This window comes from Gouania willdenowi, chromosome 21 (genome assembly GCF_900634775.1).
Source record: "Gouania willdenowi chromosome 21, fGouWil2.1, whole genome shotgun sequence".
In the NCBI taxonomy this organism is placed as follows: domain Eukaryota; kingdom Metazoa; phylum Chordata; class Actinopteri; order Blenniiformes; family Gobiesocidae; genus Gouania; species Gouania willdenowi.
Genome location: NC_041064.1, coordinates 17,066,708 through 17,085,737, shown reverse-complemented (window position 1 = coordinate 17,085,737; position 19,030 = coordinate 17,066,708). Strand labels below are relative to the sequence as shown.

The 19,030-nt window shown below is 37.8% G+C and overlaps 1 protein-coding gene across 4 annotated transcripts in view; it reads right to left on the bottom strand.

Annotated features, from left to right (window-relative positions):
• Nucleotides 1-19,030, bottom strand: part of sytl5 (synaptotagmin-like 5) — a 55,664-nt gene that overhangs the window by 4,998 nt on the left and 31,636 nt on the right. Inside the window, exons 6-15 of one of the 4 annotated variants that reach the window (XM_028435980.1) lie at nt 17,101-17,235; nt 15,222-15,324; nt 14,993-15,122; nt 11,508-11,608; nt 11,118-11,213; nt 7,651-7,716; nt 4,897-5,075; nt 4,667-4,769; nt 1,334-1,495; nt 1,127-1,235 (exon numbers count right to left, since the gene is read on the bottom strand). In XM_028435980.1, coding sequence (XP_028291781.1) covers nt 1,127-1,235; nt 1,334-1,495; nt 4,667-4,769; nt 4,897-5,075; nt 7,651-7,716; nt 11,118-11,213; nt 11,508-11,608; nt 14,993-15,122; nt 15,222-15,324; nt 17,101-17,235 — 1,184 coding nt within the window. Of the gene's footprint in view, nt 1-1,126; nt 1,236-1,333; nt 1,496-4,666; nt 4,770-4,896; nt 5,076-7,650; nt 7,717-11,117; nt 11,214-11,507; nt 11,609-14,992; nt 15,325-17,100; nt 17,236-19,030 lie in introns of all 4 variants that reach the window. The other 3 variants (XM_028435979.1, XM_028435976.1, XM_028435977.1) reach the window with 3 other exon arrangements.

Below are 19,030 nucleotides of genomic sequence, written 5' to 3'. Positions count from 1 at the left end.
TTAGAGCACAACTCTGATATCTGGAAGTAGAATGTAGGGACGTTATTGATACATGAGCAAATAGTTCTGCTCAGACACAGAAGGGAAGCATGTTTAGACTGTATATTTAGTGCATACTCATTATGTGCAGCTACAATGCTAACCAATCTATGCAAATGGAAACCATCCGCTCAACCTGTTCACTCTTATCTTTATAGTATCTCAGTATTGGGATGTTTCCACTAATTCCTCTACATCCTAGGTGGCCAAAGTGGGGTATGGGTACCCCCAGGGGTACAGGAATTGTCATAGGGGGTACGTGAATAAAAATGTAAAACTGTGTGACAACATTGGAAACTAGACTAAAGCAGCAGTCAGGAGCCTCCATGCATTGCCACAAATTACACATGAAAACAAAATACAAAACGAGAAGATTTAAAACTCAAATTCATCCAAACGTTGCAGAGTTCTGTGCATCAACCTCACCCTTCTCATCAAAGTTGTAGCAAGCTGTATTTCACAGTTTCAGGGTGATGAATATGAATTACAGCAATATATTCAATCAACAAATGTTTAGTAGATTTCCAAACACAGAGATCGTTTCTCACTGAAAATGCCATTAGGCTAATAATTTAAATAAATCTGATCGTTCTCAATAAGACGTTTTCTTGTGTGCTTACAGATTATTATTATTAATTTTCCGATCTATCATTTTTTAACAGGATAGATCAAATTCAAAGACAAATTTCACTGTAGGGCTACATTGTATATGACATTAAATGATTAGGTTTTTTAAGTGTGCAGGAGTAGGAGGTACATGGCTTCAGGTTAAATGTCTTAAAGGGTACGCGACTTTGAAAAGTTTGGGAAACACTGCTCTACATATGTCACTACACCGGTCTTAATTTTGCAATATGATGAACTACAAATTCATTTATTTCTTGCAAGAAAAAAACGTGCATACCTGACATGGAAATATTGCATTGGAAAAAAACAACCTTGGCTGGAACTCAGTAATTCAAAGTGAATCCAGACAGAATTGTTAAGAGCGTTTATATGCATTCAGTCAATCGATCAACCCTTCCTCACTGGTCGTCTGTGAGCTCTGACTCATCATTACTAATAGGATCAACTGTAACTAAAGTACCTTTTACTTGGTCCAGCGGCAGCATGAGGTTTTTCTCTGCAGGAATGTACTTCAACACCACTGTTAGCTCTCCTCTATACTGCATGGTGGAGTCTATACTGTTCTCCACCTGCACACAAACAACAACACACACACACACCTCGGACATGACTTTAGCAGTCGGAGTTTGGAAGAGTGTGTGTGTGTGTGTGTGTGTGTGTGTGCTACCTTTGGCTGCAGAGCGTACCACTCCTCTATCAAAGAGTCAAACTCCCAGGAGTCAAAGGTCAGCTCCACCTCTCCCAGGAAGCTGTTGTGGCCAAAGCGGTCATGGTGCCACACGGACACCTGGAGGGTTCGTGTTTCAAGCTGCGAGTGGCTGATCACATACTGGGAATGTTAAAAAAAAAAAAAAAAAAAAAAGAGTCACAATGGTTTGCCTGATGCCATAACAAAATGCATTTATTTTAATTGCTTCTCACATCATTCATGTTCATTGGTTGGTCTGTTTTTAGGTTTCAAAAAGAGAAGAAACTGATTTTGATTCGTTTTTTTTTTTTCCATTTAGAATGAATGTTAATTAAAATTGGCTACTGATTTGTTTCTTTTCAGAGCTGCTGGCAGGTCGGATCAGGTCTCATAGCAATGTTTTAAAATAGATCTCTGAATAAATCAATCCTTTGATTGTGTAGATGAACCAGAGCCTATCCTGCATAACTCAGAGCACACACACAAAAATACAGAAAAAAAATAATTGAAATTCCTTCCTCCAACTCTTACTGTTTAGCCTTCTGCCTTCACAATGAAGGTTTCACTGCCTCACAAGCACTCGACAGATAATTTGATCCTGAACTCCCTATCCTCTTCTACTTCAATCTATCCTTTTTTCCTCTGATCCGTCATTCACAAAAGCACATTTTCTCTGTATAAACAGCAGCCTTTGACTTTATATTACGTGAACATATACTGTATATGGATTGGAGAGGGAACCCAATCACGCTCAGGGAGAACATGCACACTCTACACAGAGGAAGCAATATTACCCATTGGTCACCCGGACTGGCAGTATTTGAATTATCACCAAAACAAATGGTGAAATAACAATTTCTCTGTTACTGGAAATCTAGTCATGCCTTTCTCAATAACTCTCACTGCCATTGACGTAAATATACGTCAATGGCAGTTGTTGCTAGGAGACACTGTTGCAGAACTCTCCAATGAATATCAGCCTTGTACTATGATGTGGTGACCAACTGGTGTGGTGTAAGTGGCAGCAGTGCACCTTTGGATGAGAGATTAGCCGTGATGTGCACCATCAGCGGGGAGGGAGAAACCATGGACGAGGGAGAAAATGGTGCTACAAGAGAAGAAGGTGAAGCTCCCAGCAGCTCACAGATGAGCAAAGCATGTGTTGACCTAAGTGGACTATTGAGAGTGTCGCAATCGTGAGAGAAAACAATCAACAACCCGGGCATGTAGGGGAGGAGGAGGAAGTTGTGTGTGTGGAGACTGGGGAGGGGAACTTGGAGGAGGGCCAAAATACGGTAAGGAAACCATACAACTCTGACCAAAGATAGCAAAATAATAATTTTGCCATTAAAAGCCCAGTCTCAGTGTTGTTTTAGAGAAGGAAACCAATGTTGAGGTGTCATTAAAGCAAAAAAAAAAAAATAGCCTCAAAGTCACTGACAGGATTTTTCAGAAAAAGCCTTTTTTTCTCAGCTTTTTGTCAGAAACTGGCCTTTTGTGTGAAACTTACCTATTCAACTGCTAATTATGGAAGAACAAAACAAATTAGAAACAAAAAAGTCTAATCTTTCAGAATCTGGTTTCAGCTTTTACACGGTGATAGAACAAAATATTCTGTGGGTCTTTCAAAATTCTGTAAAATGGCTGGTAGTGAGGGGGGTGGCTGTTCTGAAAATGGCTGGCAGCCAATGAGTTAAATCTGTCCCATTTATTTAGCTGGTCCAAACTGCAGTTATTACTAGGAGTCATACGATATTTAACCGTTCGATGGATTATTGACGAGCTCTCGCAACGTATTGGTATTTTATTGATACACGGGAGGCTAGACCATGAATGGAAATAGTCTGTGTGAGAAACTATAAATGTATCTGAGCCAAGGACAAAAGAAATGATATATAACGTTAAACAGAAAGGATTATAAAGCCCGTTGTGCACCCTCTTCTTTCCAAGCCAGCACAAAAGCATTTATATGTCGTTGGTATGAGTGTGTCAGCAAAAAGAGTCCCATCAAGTGCTGGTGACATAATCAGTGCTTTAGGAAGGGCACTTACAGCTGAGCATGGCGACCAGCTGCTCTTTCTAAAGAAATAAATGCAGAGGTTTCAGTGCACTCAGGTTTGAGGAAAACTGCTTTGTCTACTGTGAGAATAAAGGTCACGTTCAATGCCATTTACATTGAAAACTACCATTTTGGTGCCGTTAGTGTTTATTCACATTTTATAGGAAATATTTAGCCTATCTGTTTAAAAGAAAAAATGTTGATTTTCTTTTTTTTTATTGAAATGCTAAATATAAATATATATATAATATAAATTTATGTTTCTACTTAATATATTTGATTTCCTTGAGAACCATGAGATGTCATGTTTTTGCACTATTTCTGCTTGGAATTATGCTGCAAAATATAAACTATTACACATGTTTTTTCCTTCTTTCAACCCTATAAACACACATATATCACAGGTTATTAAGAAGAAAACATCTGAGAATCGCCATATCAAGATGATATTGTTATCATGAGCCATGTATCGTGTAATGTTTCGTGAGGTAACCTGAGATTCCCAGTCCTAGTTATTACTGTTAAAGGCAGAGAAATGAAATACCCATTCATGTCAACAGGTGGCAGTAGAGAGCACACGTTATTTCTTTATCTCACGTTCTTGAGTTACAAGGAGCCCTGAAAGTGAGATTAATATTTATTTTTGCTGAATGAGTTTTACATGCTCATGTAACAGTCCCATGTGACTGTTCGTATGTTTATGGACATAACCAACTTTTACAGGCAGGTAAAACATCCTAAATAAAATGGTAAATGGTAAATGGACTAGATTTTATACAGCGCTTTATCACCACACTGAAGCAGTCTCAAAGCGCTTTACACATCAGCTCATTCACCCAATCACTCTCACATTCACACACCAGTGGGACAGGACTGCCATGCAAGGCGCTAGTCGACCACTGGGAGAAACTTAGGGTTCAGTGTCTTGCCCAAGGACACTTCGACACATGGCCAGGTACTGGGATCGAACCTCCAACCTACCGATCAGAAGACGACCCACTACCACCTGGGCCACGGTCGCCCAATGTATATATTTATGCCACTTTCGGGGCTCCATAAGAATTCTAAAAGAAAAGTTACTGGGGAGAAATAGACTGCTTTTCTTTTGTTATTATGATACAAAAAGGACTAAACTATTTTTTTCACCATACCTTAAACATTTATCCCATCATTGGATTCAGGAAGAAGAAATGAAAAGGTTTAAAGTCCTGCCAGTCAACTCATAGATAAAAAACAAGTTTTTGGTCACGAACCCTCAGATTTTCATTGAAAACTGGGTTTATGCTGTTGGCCTTGATAGTGGTTTTCCTCTTGCTCTGTCGTGATGTATCAGGCAGCAGGTAAGTCTTCACGTACCTGCCAGACATAAGACAAGGCGACTCAGGGATGCACACAGCTTTATCATTAACGGATCAAAAGCTTTGTTCGTCTCCTCAGAGATATCAACATCATCATCATCAGAGGATCTATAAATACTAATTACGCATCGGTGCGTTGCTTCCTCTCGTCACCGGTTGCCAGGTTGTGACACTCCTTCACCAATACGTTGAGAGCACCGGTTTTGTAGCTGTAGCTGATGTTCAGCAGGATCTCTCCGCTCACCCTGGCGTTGCCATAGTCACCGGTCTCGCTGTACATGCTCATCATGCTGTTTATGCTGCTCTGTGAGGACAAAAAGCAAAGAGGAAGAAGTGAGTGAGTGAGGAGGAGGGGAGAAGGTCCAAAGAAAAAAAAAAAAAAAGAAAGAGTGAAGTGTGACAGAGAGCGAGAAGCACAACTAGAGCAAGGTCAGTAAAATATCTGCACAGAAGTGATGGTTAAATGAGACAATTTATAGTCATTTTTTTTCTTTAAAATGCGTTTTATATCAGTGCTTTGAAAGTAATTTAGCTTTCAAGACAATAATCACCCAATCGCTGACCCAGATCAAGGAAAAAGTGGAGTTAGATACTAACAATACTAATAAGTACTTCATATTTAAAATATGGTGTATTGTTTAATATATCATCATGAAAAACTACTGCCAGCGACTTTTAGAACTGAAAATAGAGGTCAATCTGCTGCATTTATACATTTCTTTCACAATAAAAGCATCAGGTCATTTTCTGTAATCATTTGTCCACCCACATCTGCAAGGCACTTTTGGGTTTCCACCCACCAGTTGACAACCTTTTTAAAGTGCATTTTGTGAGACGCTGGATTAGAGCATAACTAAAAACGTGAAACTGGTGAAGGCAGAGTGTCAGTGTGCTTTAATTTTACTTTCTTAACACATCCCACAATCATCAATCATTGCACCGAAACAGGTTGAATGTCCTTGAAATGGCAAGATTGTGAATTACACATCATACCTAAACATCACTTAAAGCACAATGTGTTGAGGTTAAAGGAAAAGAGCAAAGTCTGAGATACTGCTCGTGACACTAATCACTCTGTAAAAGTAACATTGGTTTAACGGCTTTTATTGTCATTTTATAGGAAACTGTGCAACAAATAAATGCACCTCTGTGTGATTCTTAAATTCATTTGAATTGTTTTTTTTTCTCGAAAATATTTTTATCAATACTCTTCAGGATCTGTATATAAACGGGTGTGTAACATTACGTTAAGTCCATCATGTCAGATCGCTCACAACCTTTACGTCACTAATTCCAGGTTCCAACAATCAAAACCAACAGATACAAACACTCCTTTATCCCTTCTGCCATTTCCCTTCTTAATTATAATAAAAGAAGATAGTCCTTACACACACTTGTCTATTAACTCGATGAGCGTGGTGAGGTAATCGATCTGTTTCTTCACTGGATTTATATTTATCTCGTTGTTTGTACGTCATCTTGTATTTTATTGGGTCAAATTGAACTGCTATGTTTCTATGTACTATATGTGCTCTTACGTTTATGATCCCCATAACTTTACCCTCTGAATCGCTTCTATTCGGGACAAATAAAGTTGACTGACTGACTGACTGATCAATATTCTATGTAGTGGATTTCTGTGACGTATGAAAACCAGTGGCACCTTTATTGATCAGTTACAATTTGTTGACTAGTCTGTTTATCTTCCCTTAATTCCAGGTAAAAATATTTACAAGTTTAATATTATAGAAGTTTTTATAAAAGTAAAAAAATGAATGCATTTTTTTAAAAAACCATTGAAAATCTCACCTAATCTCTAATCACCACCTCTTATAATGTCTGTATCACTCTAACCTTTGCATGTCTTCATGTTTCATCATGCATTTGAAAAATGTCTTGTGACTTGTGGAAGATCAACCTGCAGCACAAGGAATGTGACGGAGCTTTGACTCCAAAGAAATGTCAGAGGAAACAAATGTTAAAAAAAAGGCAGTGGCTAGCCGTACGGTTGCCGTATCAATATACCGACATTCTATCCGTACGTAGCGCCCCTCATTGGCCATTTTAGGTCACGTGACAAAGACTAAACCAAGGGCCGGTGTCACGGTCTGAGATCGGTTATGAGCATGTGCACTACCGAAAAATTAACTTATGCTAAAATTTTAATTTAAGTTTTGTAATTGAGAGTGGAATTGTAATAACAATTGGAATTGACCACATCCCTGATGATATTATACACAGAAGGCTTATACTGAGTCTCCCTTTGCCACCAGCTGTGTTGGATCAGGATTAAACCATCCTGCAGTTACTTGATCCTCTTTAACAAGCCGCTCTGATGTTCATCCCAAGGGAAACGTTAGCACACTTTGCATCGATTTGTAATCATTGCTTGTCAGGACATCCTGACACAGACGTAGATTCACCCACCATCAGGTCAGTATTTTTATTATCTACTAGGTTGTTTGTGTGCCTACTCTCTCCCTCATATTTCTGTATCTGAAAGTTGTGCAGCAGGAAGCCGTGTAACAGCTGCACAGCAGAAAAAAATGTCATCATGCACTAATAATTGGATCATCGTCTCAAGAACATGAAGCAAGAATCCATAAAGCGAGTCATGCTCTGTTTTTTTTTCCTGCAGTGTGATGATGAATGAGCGGATTAATGTGAGCAGCTTAAGTTTATATTTCATTAAAAACACAACAGCTACAGGAAGCACAAACGCACCACGCATGCAGATTTTATTCAGTGTATGTTGGAATATTTAAGGCGTCTGTATGTATTATTAAATGTTTCATGTGATATTTATGCTCGAGTGCTTTAAAGCTTTACACCATGAGGTGAGTATAAACGCATGCACAAACAGCCACGGCGAGACTTACAGTCTCTGCATCAGAGTCGGGGATGTTGAGATACCCCCACCTTCGCTCTGAGCCCGGGGTAGAAGACTGGGATCAGGTCAGAGACACAGAGACGGAAGGAGAAGAAGCAGAAAAAGGAGGGAAAAAAAAGAGACAGAAGTGAGTGCTTTGATGTAGCAGTGATAGAGGCAGACCCTCAGCAAAGACCCTGAATCCAGCAGCACGCCCTGGAAACCCCATTACACACCGTTACCATAGTGATTAATGTATGAAAACACTGAACTTCCAACTCATTTGGAGTCAGCGAGACGCACCATCAGAGGAGAAGAAGAAGAAAAAGAAAAAGAAAAAGAAAAAAAAAGAAAAAAAAAAACAAAGAAAGAAAAAGAAAAAGAAAAAAAAAGAAAAAAAAAAACAAAGAAAGAAAAAGAAAAAGAAAAAGACGAAGATGAAAAAGAAAAAGAAAACGAAGACGAAGACAAAGACGAAGACAAAGACGAAGAAGAAGAAAAAGACGAAGAAGAAGAAAAAGAAAAAGAAGAAGAAGAAAAAGAAAAAGAAGAAGAAGAAAAAGAAAAAGAAAAAGAAAAAGAAGAATGTAAAATCCAGCCATGAGATTTCTACTATCTTTTATTAGTATTGTAGTTTTTCATGCCTATAATCCAATAACCTAATCTTTAGGAAAAACACATATTTGAGCATAATTACTATAAAAAATAACTGGACTTTTCTTACATTTAATTGATAATAAATCAATGACATGATACGCTGCCTGCAGAATAAACATTTCAGATACTTAGATACGTAGTCTAACAGGAAACAAAAATCAGCACTAACCAAAGCTTTGAACTCTTTTGTCCATCAGTCAAGGTAAATCTTGACTGATGGACTTGTCAGAGTACTGAAATGTGAATGAACATCCACAGACTGAATGTTAAACAAACTGACATAAAACACAAGGAGAAAAATGAACCACAAAGAAAACATCCAACACTGACATAAATAAATTACCGTACAAAGAAACAAAAGGAAAATGCCACTAAAGTATTACAGCAGTCTGTGCTTTTGTATTCTGTCAAACACATTAGTTTTAGTATTAATTCAGCTTATTCCACAAAGATTTCAGTTTACTGTAATGGGACAATTTATCGGACTCAGACCTGCCCTGATTTGTAGATGGTCAAGTCCGTCAATTGGAAAAATAAAAATCCAGTCCTCACCTATGGTCATAAGCTTTCGGTAACGGCAGAAACACGTTTTCTCCACATGGTGGCATGTTCATGCAATGTTTATGTGTTAAGTGCTCACCACTTGCTTTCCCTAATGGGGTGATAGAGTTTGCGATGATCATATTATATGATATTTTGCAAAACTTTCTGGTTTTAACTCTGGGCACATTTACATATTCACTCTAGCTATAACCTCATCAACTCAATATGAATATGAAAATCTTCCTATTTAAAGAGCAAAAAAGGGCCAATCTACCAATAGAACACAACAACAGAGACAAAAACAAGTCATGTCATCATCATGACATTCTTCAAAAAACTATTTGTGCATGAATATCAAACTAGAACAGTCTACACACTCACATGTAAGATATGTTCTTTTTTGCGATATAGTCTACATTAAGGCTTAAGTCAGTGACGCATCACCTCCATTCACAGTCATATTAACTGTCATACAGAAGAGATGGATCACTGAAAGATGGAGAGTCTTTAACCTGTGAAACTCGTCATGAATCACAGCGTCGGGCGCACGCAGACAGATAAATGGAGCCGAAAAAATATTCTGAGACATGAAATAACTCTGAATGAGACATCAAAGCCATTAGAATAAGCAGAGCGCCTGTGCTGTTGTCTGGCAGTGATTTGGAGGAAGAAATACAGACAAAGAAATCCACGTTTTTGGACTCAATATGTGTGATATTATCAAATCAAACCCTATCTTTGTAGTTTGCCTGCAGTGATGTGTAAAACTCTAAAGGTTCCTCCTGTGAACGGAACCGTCTGTACTGTACAATAATGAGATTTGATCATTTCAATATGAAAAGAGTGGTTTGGTGTGCAGCCAGAATTAACAAAGAGTCAAGAATCCAGCTTCTTCTCTATCTGTCGCATCCTGAGCCAACAGTAGCTCATTAGGACCAAGGAGAGCGTTTCCCTTCAGAGGATGTGAGAACACATCAGAGCCATCCAATAACACCACATCACACTGACAGACAAACTGAGAAATGAAAAGTGGTGATCAGAAGGCGGGTTTAATTGGATACCTTTACTTCTGTGATGAATAATGGACTGTAACAAATATGCCATTGCTGTTAAATAAAGGTATAATACACATTTCTGATTAAGATGGGATGACAGTTTGATACTTAGATCATTATTAGGCCTCTAAAACCAGGGTGGCCTTTCACCCTCATTTAAAAGCAATAGGATCTAGGTTCCATGCCTGCATAGAAAGGCAGGGGGACCTCCATTTATAATAATACTCCAATACTCAAATTGGAACCAATTCATCCTTTATGATTAATCATGACATGAGCAACCATTTTTTTGGGGGGGGACTGAAGGCAAAATCTAGATTCTAGAATTTGAAGACCTGTACAGACGTTTATCCTTAGCCTTCTTTTAATAGAAGATGAATTTAACATCTGTATAAAATGTTCCAACAGATATTTCTAGCTGATTTTATGTAAAAAATACAACTATTCTAAAAAAAAAATAAAACTTCTAAAGGCAGCTTTTATTCATTCTGAATCACAATACTCTACATCAGATATGGACAACAGCTCTGTCTAATTTTATACATAAAGGATTCCAAACACATACATAATGAAAAAAAATGACTATAAAAACTGATACAAAACACGTAAAAGGGACAACCAAAATATACAAAAACTAAAACACACTCTAAACACACAAGATGACAACAAACTGACAAAAAAAAGAACAGAAATTACAACAAAAATACACAAAAAAACCCCTTTGGTCTTTCCTATATCAATGTTCCAATTGTCTGATTTAAGGACTTCAAAATAAATAATCACATTATGTAAAGCTGCTCTACATGTTGATCGTTTTCAAACCACCTAACGTTTGGACCTGCCACCTGTTCAACCCACATTACTTTCATTATTCTTCATTATTCAGATTATTTGCATGTGGACAACATGACAAAGGCAGGAATATTAGAAAGATAAAAACTAGACGGAGAGATAAACAAACTTTAGTGATGCACATTGTTTTCATACGTGGAAAAGCAGCTTTTCTTATCATCATATCACAACCGAGTGAAAGGAGTTGATGTGAAAGCAGCATTGTTTGCCAAACGAGGACGTGTTTGCGCTGTGTTTGCACAGTAAACACTAAAACAGACACGCCCAACCCAGGCATTGATGGATTTGAAGGCGTGGACGTGTTGTCCTCCACGGTACGCCACCACACACACACTTAAATCAGTTTGGGATATTTAACAGGGCTCGTTACCGTTGACATTGCGTTGCTGAGGCGGCGACTGGGAGGCCTGCTGTGGGCTGACATCAGAGCGTCAATGTCTTCCTCCACGTCTTCATCAGAAAACTCCTGTGGATGGCAGAGACAAGAGTGTTCGTTTCTGAGTATGTTGGGGGATAAAGAACTAAACACTACTGACACGTCTGTTTGTGTGCAATGCTTTGAAACACAGAGACAAAGTGTGACGTCCGTTCAGACACTTGCTGTATCACTTTGAAGTGACATCCAGGCCCACATCTGACACATTATGTTCATCTCTTTAGCAAACAGGCCTCATGCTGTGCTTATGATCCACAGCGTGACGCAGCTCACTGACAAATCTGAACTTTTGGCGATTCAACATGCGATCGTTGTGTTGCTTACCGTGTCATGGAGTCCAGGGACTGAGCGGCTCCGGAGACTCAGAGCATCATCACTGGGCTCAGATACGGGGGCTGAGAGATCCATCTCAGAGCGACTGTGATCTGGTGCAGAGACAAGGGTAGAGCAGGAAAAAAGATAAGAGTGCAATTTGATCACGTAGTAGCTACATTAAAAAAAGTCCGTTTTGTCAACAACTACAGTGTCTAATGCAGTGATGGGCCACTCAATCACAGTGATTCTAGCTGATCCAAGGGCCACATCATCAACAGTCATGTCAGCATTTAGAATAACTAGTACGGTGCCCGTCAGATGTATGCATTTATGTGGGAGCATAAGTAGAGTTGTCAATTATGGCCAAATGAGTGTGTTTGAAGGTTGGATGTAAAAGAGGTGTACATACTCTGTACTCTGTAGTGTTTGAAGGGGTTTATTTGTGGGTGCAAAATATGGGAGCAATTTTCCTGGTTTAATTCTATGAGACGTGCATGATAAATGTGTTTGTTGGCTTTTTTTTTTTTTTTTTGTATTTTTTGTTTGGTGTATTTTTCTGTATTGTATGTTTTTCTGAGTCAATATGTGTATTTGTGTATCTTTCTGTTGTGTTTTTGTGCATTTTATTTGAATAAATGTGTTTGTTGTTTTTTTCCATTTAAAAATGTTTTTTTTTATTTTTTGGAATCATGTGTATTTTTGTATCTTTCTGTTGTGTTTTGACCAATCAGAGCATTAACACGGGGAAAAAACGGTTTTGTCTTTTTGTCTTTGTCTGACGTTTTGATGTTTTCTCAGTTTTTAGGGTTCATCATGTGTGTTACTTTTGTTAATTTTTTGTGTTCCTGCTTTAATTTTGCGTGTTTTTCAGTCATTTTCTGCCTTTTTGTTGTCGATTTGTGCGTTTTTGGGGTCACTTTCTGTATTTTTGTTGTGGTTTTCCCCATTTCCCTGTCATTTTTTGTAATTTTCTTAACAGTTTGTGTGTCTTTGGAGCTATTCTGTATCGTCTTGCTGTTTTGTGATCACTGTCAAGCACTTGTGTCTGTCTTTGATGTCATTTTATGTTTGCTGAGTCATTTTGTGCATTTTGCTGCCAATTTGTGTGTTTTGGGAGTTATGTTGGGCTTCATATTCCCTCCAACTTATTGAATTACAGTTTTTGGGCACTTGCATTGGGGGCCATGAAACATTTGACTGAGGGCCACATCTGGACCCCGGGCCACCAGTTGCCAATGGCTGGTCTAACGAATTGCTTAACAGCACATTTAATTAAGTCATCTGTTGCAGATCTCATTTGATTTTGGTGCATGGCGAATAAAAACAGATCAATATTGACATTTTGGTGACGTTTTGAAGTCTGCTGTGTTACGTGATAGTTTCTACGTGTCCATTCGTGACTAACAGCTTAACATCTGCATTCAGAGAATCACAACTGAGACTGGCTTCTATTCCTGCAAACATATATTAATCTGTGTGTTTAACAGCAGGGAGGATCTGTTCTCTAAACACACTTACATCAGCTGTCATTACCTAAGACCTGACTATGCAAATTTGATCTGTAGTTAGTAAAGCAAACCCTCTCTACGTTAATGTCGGTGGTGGTTTTTTTGTATCAATGTGATGAGATTTGTGCTGCAGTGCAAACCAGGTTCCGTCCTGATTAGATGCGTTTCACAAGATGTGTCAAACTCAAGGCCCGGGGGCCAAATCCAGCCCATTGGAGCATCCAATTTGGCCCACAGGAGAAAGTAAAATTGACGGAGAAAACATGAATCATTGTGTAAAAAAAAACTCAAGAATAATTGCAGAGGCTCAAAGTTTACCCGGTGCTTATATTACATGATCGCAGTCATTTTTAACAACAAAACAGTTGAAAAAAATTCAAAATTCTTACAAAATCCTTCAATTTTCCTCAAGTTATGACATAATATTTTATTTATTTAAATAGAAATTGGTCACAAAATCAAGGAAATTTAAAGTCAAAATCCTGTTGGGACTGATATCTGTCACTTATATTGTTTGGATATGGTCGGTTTCTTACATATTTTATATTTTATGTATAGAGTATAGAAATTACTTGTTTTCTTGCATGAAATCTGTGGCCCACTTGAAATCAAAGTGCTCCGTATTTGGCCCCTGAACTAAAATGAGTTCGACACCCCTGCGTTACACTGTAAACTGAAAATAGTGTTAAAATGTTCATAATGCAAATAGAATCAACTGAATGAGTAGAAGCTACTTTAACATTTTTCAAAGACCCGCCCCCCTCATAATCTTTTAATTAAACACAATTTACAGCCATTGTAGCACTAGATGTAGTAGAAATAGACTTAAAGAGCACCTTTTCTAGTCTTGTATAGAATATAAAATGTATTTAATGTATTGCAAATAAATTAAAATATCCCCACATTTAATTAAAGTTTTTTTGTACAATTTTATGGCTATCGTACCTCACAGTGATACAGCAGTGCATATACTGTATGTAGTTATACGCCTTTTTAATGATACGACATGAATAATATATTCTTTCACTGACGCCCAACCTACGGCTCAAGGACCCCTGAAGTTCCTCAGACCCCAGTTTGAGGACCACTGGTTTAGAGACTCCCATTAACTTAACGTACATGCTTTCGGATGGAGGTCAGAAATGGGAGTGATCCACACAAGTATGAGGAGAACATGCAAACTGGAAAAGGTGTGACCCCGGGGCTTGTACCTACAACCATCTTACTGACGTGCTAACCACTACACTGTGTGTACAATGCTGCCTTTTTATCAAGTTTATAAAATATAAATGTAAAATAAATCTTATATTAAACTCTTATTTATGAATATTAATTCATAAATACATTTACTACGAGATATTACACAATTCAAAGCTGCTATGAACTTGTTTTTTTTTTTTGTTTGTTCTAAGAATAACTACTGACAAAACATGACTAAATTGATGGAATTTAATAATGAATAATGTAGAAAATAATCACTTGCTACAAGTAAAATGCGCCAAAAACTTCTGCTGTTGGGCGGAATATAACGTATCAATGGCTAAGAGATAGAAAGCATCCTCAGCAGTGAAGATTTCAAAACTAAGCGTCCGCACGGCAACCTGATGAAAAGCTGTAAATGATGAGATTCGTCATCAAAGAAAAGCGGCTGTTAAAAGATAAAAGATGGGATCACTGTGTGAGTTAGTGTGATATGTGAGGAAGCGACACCTGCCCTTAAACATGAGTAATTTCACCTTCAGCAGCTTGAGTTTGGAGCAGCTGGGTGTTTTTATTTTTTTTATTTCTTATTAATCAGCCCACAGCGGTGACGTTGGACTGTTTATAACATCTCCTCTGATGCTGCTTTCACACATTAATTGTGACTCAGATGCTGAAATGTTTGTGTGTGTGAGCTGCAAAGCTGTGAAACAACACTTCAAGTCATGTCATGGTTCACATTCCCACATCCAGAAAGAAAGACAGAAAAAAAAAAAAGCAAGATACCAGATGAAACTGAAGCTCTGGACACTGAGATAGCCGGTGCGCCCGCATTGGTTTTGGCGTGGTCGCCATCCTTCTTCTCTGACGCGCTGTCGCTGGAGGGCAAACTCACCACACTCTCTGCTCCATCAGGCTGTGACAGAAACAAAGTGTTGGAATAATATTTCACACTGATGCTGCTGCTGCTGCTGCTGCTGCTCTGTGTTAGTGTTTCTCCTTCGCTGACCCTGACCCTCCGGGTTTCACTGTGTGTGGATGATTTGTCCGAAGTCCGGGACCGCAGGTTGTTTGGTGGTGCAGGCATTCCTGAAGACTCAAACGTCACCGGACCGCTCCTGAAAACCAGAGAGAAACCATAACAAAATTATCTTCACCCTCCTATTATCTTCAAATATTACTAACACATTTTAACCTTGGGGTAAATCTGACCTCAGGAATATTTGAGAATGATTTTATGAAAATTGTTGACCACGTTTTTGTGTAAGGTACTTTGCTTATTTGTTGAATACATAAATAACTCCTTGATAATGAAACCTTGACCTGTTCTATAACACCACCGTATATGGAGCGCTGATTGAAAAGTTAAACAGCAACTTTTTGCAACATTTAGAAACAAACCATGTTTAAAAAGCTTATGTGAATTTTTTTATGCTACTTTTGACCAAATTTACAGCAACATTTGTGAAATTTGTGTCGCGTAAAATCATAATGTCAACGTTAAATCGTTGCCGTTAATGAGCTTTTATTTTGGTACTTCCGGTAAATTTGCATATTTGCTAAATATTTAGTTTCACCCGTGACATTTAGATTTAACATTTAAGATTTACATTTAACATTTAGATTTAAATTTATTGTTTAGATTTAACATTTAGATTTAAATTTAATTATTCAGATTTAACATTTAGATTTAGATTCAGATTTAACATTGACATTTTTTTATGAGAAAAAAAATCACATATTTCACAAATATTGCTGTAAATCTGGTAGAAAGTAACGTAAAATAATTCACATACGATTTTTTAAACGTGTTTTTTTTGCTAAATGTTGCAAAAAGTTGCTGTTTATTTTAGCATGCCCAACTATAAGGCCATTTACCGACAACGTTAAAGACCACAAAAGTATCTATTGGTTTTGGTGATGATATGACCTTTTCCTGCAGCGCCACCATCAGGTCAACTATATTTTTTGTAATTTTTGCATTGAATGGGGTCAAATTGACCCAAAAGAAAACATGAGGGTTAAACATTAAAAACTACATCAAATGAACAATTGATTGTGATTTTCACAGAAATATTACAACAACCTGCTTCTGATGACAAAAGGATGCACAGTTTTATGTATAAAATATAGGAAAATTCCATAGATTTAAAATTATATTTAATGTAAATTTAACTCCCATTCATTGATAAATAAAAGGAAATGTATGTGAAGTGTCTTGACCAATGTAATATACCACCAACAAAAGCTTGCGTGGTAATGTGATGTAGCGTAACATAGCATAGCTTAGTGTTAGCATTAACAAAAATAATACAAGTAACTTTGTGTGAGGGGATGCAACTTTACCTTAAATGAGATGTAAAGCATAGCAAAGTATTAGAACAAAGAACATAGCACCCATTGTAGCAGCAAATTGTAGAAAAGTGTAACGTAGCATAGCCCTGCATCGTAGCAACATTTAACCTTCGTCCAGAAAGAAAACACAACACTAGTTTAGAAGAAGCTAACGTGAAACAAATGGAACACGAGATTTCATTATTATTTCACTCCAAGCCTATTTTTTTAATCTTGTTTTCAGAGTGTGGCAGATAGTGGGAGGGAGGACTTCTCTTAGAAACACATTCAAACCCAATTAAAAACTCTAAGAGTGAGAAAAACAAACCGTAAATGTATTTTTAATGAGCTAACACACACAACACGAGCGTCTGAGCTGGAAAATCTTAATGTCTGAATAAGCGCATATTTCGCTGGAGGCACATGGAACAATTGTGTTGAAGATCTTTGGTAGAAAAGCCGGCTCAGCGTGAACTGTATGATCACATGTTGTCAAACAGAATGCAGGTTGGTCAGCTGATCTAATAACCATCTAATAACCAAGAGTTAGAGTTAGAAACCTGTCTGAACGAGGGCTTGGAGCAGAGCGGACACTTTTGGCATCTCCGTCTGAAGTCGACTTGACACTGACACTGTCAGCTGCAGTCCTTGGCTTCGGGCTGGGCCGGCCGGCCTTTTTATTTAGCTTTATCCTTCTGCAAACACACACACACACACACACACACACACACACACACACACACGGTTATTCAGTTATTGCACAAGTCTCTTGCTGTTCTCTCTGCATTTTATTCAGTGTCTTCTACATTTGCAACCAGGGTTGGAGTCAACTACAAATGCAATTGCATAATTGATAATTAATTACAATTATTATGCAATTATAATTGTAATTCAAATTGGAAAAAAATCTGTCGCTGTTGTAATCGTAATTGAATTGTTATTGGGTTCAGAAATGTGACTTTGTAACTGTATCTGGCATGAAAATTCTATAAAAACTGTCAATTTGGATAGTGATTTAAAACTTGGCTCAAAGCCGACCAGTTATCATAAAAGATGCTAACAGAAAGCTAACAAGAGGGGGAAAAAATAGTTTTATGAGGGTTGTTTAGGCTTAATATTTGTGATCAATTGTAATTGAACTTTAGTCATTGAGAACATAATTCAAATCAACTTTAATGGGATAAAAAATCATTGTGATTTATTTGTAATTGGGAAAAATGTTGGTCTATGCAATCGTAATTGAATAATTGTAATTTAAAAATGTAATTGACCCCAACCCTGTGCTCAACCAACAAATGAGCTAGAATAGTATAACATTAAGTTTTATTTACATTGTCAAAGCAGCTGTTTTTTTTTTTATAGCCAACAAAATAAGCGTCATATCCAACTTTTTAATCTAGTGGCTGAAATTCAATCACTGGCCTTTGATTAGAAACGTGTTTGTTGTTGGCAGCAAGCATGCAGATTCATTTTTGCCAACAATGGCTTTAAAATCAACCACAACAGTGTTTTTCGTGCCTGAGTGCAGCTTTTGAAGAAAACAAAGTCCTACAGAGAGACCGAGGACAGTAATGACACAATTCACTCAAAGTGTGGGATGAAAGTCTGCAGAAGTTGTTGATGATGAAAGAAACAAACACTGGGACTAGACACTCAAAGCTATTTTTGTAACAATTTCATTACCCTGGATTAAAATGGCTCCAATTTAGAAATGGAAATGTCTGAAGTCTACTGTACCTTAAAGCTGATATCCGGAATTTCTGAAAGAACGTCTCGATGCCCCGCCCTCAACAGCTCTACTTCCTCCCCCTGCCTCTGCCAATCTACCAGAAGCTACGTCTCTAAGTGTGTGCACGCGCATTGCAAAACACAACAAAGTCGCAAAACTACACCTTTATTGATAGTTTGATTAAAACATGTTTATTACCTGTCCATGAGAAATGTCGCCAAATCCTGGTCCGTTCGGAATCCTTTTAAATGTCCCTCCACCTTTGAAAAGCAGCTACGAGATCAATTTTGTTGCGGCCACAAAGATGTTTATCCACAAACTTTGTGTACTCGGACTTTTCTTAACTTTTTTAATAGAAGCTTTACACGTTGGCAATCGTGGAATGGGTAACTTTGGAGTGTTGGAGCACTCCTCCATGATGTTATGCTGCTCAGTGATACCTATATGAGATGCGCGACCTCGTTTCCGCGCACAGTTAATGCACACGCATTCACTTTGATTGACAGTCCTCAATCCAGGGAGTGGAAGCCTATTGGCTGGGCTCACTCGGCAATTGTTTCCATTTGAAAAGGGGTTTATAGGACGAAGGAGGGACTTATATACATTAATGTATATGAATGACCACATGTAGTAGACTATAGTAAGACTAGTTAGGTATTTTTTTGCATTTTGATTGCTCAATTACATTATTAGCTTTAAGGAACATGACACACTTGATTATTAAGGCAGTCGTTAGCAGAAGGAAACATGATTATTAATAC